Source organism: Pundamilia nyererei, unplaced genomic scaffold, assembly GCF_000239375.1.
Source record: "Pundamilia nyererei isolate P.nyererei 1_Seehausen unplaced genomic scaffold, PunNye1.0 scaffold00495, whole genome shotgun sequence".
NCBI classification, from domain to species: Eukaryota; Metazoa; Chordata; class Actinopteri; order Cichliformes; family Cichlidae; genus Pundamilia; species Pundamilia nyererei.
The window spans coordinates 21,827-25,756 of record NW_005187896.1 but is presented as its reverse complement, the minus strand read 5'-3'; the positions used below and the strand labels follow the sequence as shown (position 1 = coordinate 25,756).

At 40.3% G+C, this 3,930-nt stretch overlaps 1 protein-coding gene across 1 annotated transcript in view; it reads right to left on the bottom strand.

Moving 5' to 3' along the window:
- Positions 1-2,496: 2,496 nt before the first annotated feature.
- LOC102208973 (uncharacterized) overlaps positions 2,497-3,930 on the bottom strand; it is a 19,516-nt gene continuing 18,082 nt past the window's right edge. Inside the window, exons 8-9 of the mRNA XM_013916167.1 lie at positions 3,074-3,131; positions 2,497-2,567 (exon numbers count right to left, since the gene is read on the bottom strand). Of these exons, the coding sequence (XP_013771621.1) occupies positions 2,497-2,567; positions 3,074-3,131 (129 nt within the window). The remainder of the gene's footprint in view (positions 2,568-3,073; positions 3,132-3,930) is intronic.

Genomic DNA, 3,930 nt, shown 5'->3' with positions numbered 1-3,930 from the left:
CACACACACACACACACACACACACACACTGGGATTAAAGACGACCTGTCATCCGAAGTGTGAGGCTGAAGTGCAACAGAGAGAATGATGTCAGAATTTTAAAAGACAGCAGAAGCTGAGGAGCAGCACTGATGTAGATGTGATCAAAGGAAAAAGTGAAAAGATGAATAAAGGTTAAAGTTTTATTCTATTACAATAAATCCTGTAAAGCAATCAGACCGTCAGGATTATGAATTCTGCGTCTGCTGAAGCAGAAAAAAAAAGTTTAACCCTCTGGGGTCCAGGATGTAATCGGCCATTTTTAACTACTTCTGATGTTTTCTCCACATTTCACCTTTAAACACTATTTACTTTGTCTTGTTTGGTCTCATCAGCACAACCTCACGTGTCTGAATCTGCAGTCATGCTTTCATTTTGACTACTGTAGTAACACAACTGATCTAAAATCAGACAAAAAACATAAAATCAGAGTAGATAATGTTATATTTTTACTGTAACAACCACAAACATGTTTATTGAATCATATGTCATAACTTTAAATGTAAATATAAATTGTCAATTTTAAAATCATATGCACAAGCTTTGTGAACAACAAAGTTATTTGCAGCCATTTACCTTTGACCTTGATCTTTTAAACAACGTCTTCCTCATGATGCACCGATGAAGCATCAGTGCAATCTCACACCTTCAGCAATCACACTAACGAGACTGAATATGCAGCAGTCGTTTCTTGTCATTACTGACGGTCAGTGAATTCATGTGTCTGTCGTGTGTTTGTTAATATCACCGCCTATGATTAGAGGTGGAGTCTACAGCATATGACCAGTCACAGACATGAACATGTCTATTTGCAGAAGAGTGGCATGTCTAAGCTCATAACATGCTCAAAATCAAAAAAGCATGTCACTTGTTCATTAATTATTTTGAGTCAGTGGTTTTTTGTGACTTTAGACAGTCTCTACAAACTGTGGACCCTCTGTGCACCTCTGAGCTCTGCTGATGCCATTCTTGAGATTCCAGAGAACCAATGGAAGACGTTTTTATGTGCTGATGTCGTAATCTCAAATCTATTCTGCGACAGAGCAGGATACATCTGCAGCACAAATTACCACGGTGATGTTTCCATAAACAGGACAACCATGCACACTGAAAACAAGGGAGTGTGAAAGGAGGCAGCACAACTTCCTGCTCACTTTCTTTGGTTCCCAGTTCATCAGGATAGATCAGCTACACCTGAGGAAAGAGCACAAACGCGTGATGAACCATAAACAATAAACCCTGAACCTGGGCTATGAGAAGCACTGATGCCATAAAAACATTCTGATAAATAACAAGAGTCATCTGTTTTTGAAATGATTATTTTACTGGAGACTGTGAGCAGATTGTACCACTGCTGCTGCCTGTTTCCACGTGAGCAAAGGTCATCTACTCTTTGCTGGGCCTCGTCCTTTAGATGTCACAGTGAACAGTGCCATCTGGTGGTAAGTTAAAGCACTGCACACAGAATACATGGCTGGAACGTGTGTTACCGCAGGAGCGTCATTCTACTGGATTTCATCCATAACCCAGCGCGTAGCGTAAGAACGCAGACGATCACCTTTCGTGTTCCTCACGAACACCGAGGGACTTGACAGATCGTCATTATAGTGCACCTCGGAGTGAGAGCGGGCGTCTTAAATGATAAAATCCATAATTCGATTTCTTCCTTTCTTAGAAATACAGTAAAAACATCTTCTGTTGTAAAAATCTCATCAACTTTCTAAAGTTTGTTTCTGTTCGGGGCAGCACATCACACTGATGTAGCCACAGGGAATCATCAGCCTCCATCCAGCATCCTCCCCTGTCACACCACCCTGCTCACTATCCATCCTCCTCCTCTGTGGTCTTCCTCTTTTCCATCTTCATCATCCTTTGTTCAATATCTCCACTACCCCCGAGTAGAGATGTTCAGAACATCTCAGCATGTCTTTGTTTTTATAACTGGTTTTTCTAAACTGGCTGCATGTGTGGATGCGAGATTGTGTCAGCCTGCTCACCCTGTACTGATGCTCACACGAAGCCCTTTGTAATGGAGGGAAACAGGTTTATTTCCGCTGCTGGAGCCTCTAGTGGACATTAGAGGAACTGCATCTTATTAATATTATTACAGATTACGGAGATGATGGTGATGATGATGAGGATTATAATAATCTCTGTAATCTTATATACAGAAGAATAGACTGAACTAGGATATTTATACATATATGTCCTAACTTTATCAAAGCAGCCTTTCAAAAATGCTGATATTCAACATTTAAATTAACACTGAAACTTTTTAAAGCCTTTCTTTGTCTCACTTCCCCGTTTCTTCCTCTCATGGTCTTCGGTAAAGTCACACAGAAACTTGTGGTTTGTGATGCAACTGAAACGGCACATTGTCTGGTTCCTCTTTTCTTTTTTCTTGAAAGAGGAGAAATAAATACTTCTTTTTTTTTACTTTTGTCTGGCAGCACGCAGTTAATCTTTGACATCCATCAGGTCACTGGCGAACCACTGAGGGTTACGATTAGGTTTTTCTTTGGCCACATCTTAAAAAAGAAGAAACTAGAAGACGATATCTTCACATTCTCATATTAAACTTTGTGGTTTTCTGTCATGAGCCTCCTGTGTGGGAATATCAAAAACAGGAAGCTGAACATCCAGATTCAGGTTGTGGATAATAATTTATAATGGTGCCCACAGCCTGTGGGTTTTTTCCTGTTGCTGCTGCTCTCGGGTGGAGATGTGGCTGGTGTGTCCTTGCAGGTCGACCTGTAGGTGGAGTCTTTTCTCGGGTCTTCTATGCCTGCTGTGCATTGTTGAATGATTTCTTGGTATTCAAGGACCGGCTGGTTCTGCTGCTGTCTCTGTGATGGTGGTAAACACGCCTCCTTTCTAACTGCGTATTTTGTTCGTGTCTCTCTGATCTTGTTTGCTCAGTTCGTTGGCTGAAGCCTGTCAGATATTCCCAACTTCTCTAACCTGCATCTCTACAAGGAGTTTAACTTACTGACTGTGGCTGTCAGGTAGGTTGCAGAACTTACCTGCGACTCACCTGAAGTGCTCACTTTTCCTCTGGAATTCTGTCCGCTGTCTGCTGCTCTTCTTCTATCCTAGTCAGGAACACAACCACTAAGACCTGAATCATTTTGCAGAACCAACAAGGTCACGTCAGTCTCACCTTGGATGTGTTTAAAGTCTCCTCTTCCCCCTTCAATACCACAAATATTTTTAATTGAAGCAGCTGGTTACATTTGGATTAGGATGAGGTGATTTTTTTGTAAACTACAGACTTCCATGAAATTTATAATGTGTTCAAATAAAAAAAACAAAAACACAAGTGTGGATGCAAACTGTTTTCAGCTGAGAGAAGCAGAACATCAAATAAGCTCAGGCCAGAAGAGACTCAAACTACCAACCCAGTTCACATCTCACATCACAGGTTTCCAGTGATGACATCAGCAGGCAGAGAGGTGATGGTCAGATCCAAGGAACTTCAGCGCTGCGGGTCGAGCATCGAAACATGGGTACATATCTGGGAACTGTTATAAAATATAATCCACGTGCCTGTTTGCTAAGTATATTATATATTAGGTGTACTTCCATGGTACATTAGTTCCTGTATGGCACTGCCATTAAATCTGTTCTTCTTAATTATTAATAACTTTGTAAAAAACACTTAAAATATTCTGTTTGCAAACTGAATTACACTTAACTGTTCAAATCAGTTTAAACTGTTTTAATCAACCGATTCGCACTACAACCTGGTTTGCTTCTTATCTGTAGTTATTTTTATTTAATTGAATAACTGTACAGTACTCTGTTTGTAGTAACCACCGTCCTTAATGTAAATATGTAAGAAAAATTGTGCATGTTTCTGTTCTGTGTCCTGTTTGTTGTATATGTGTCTTT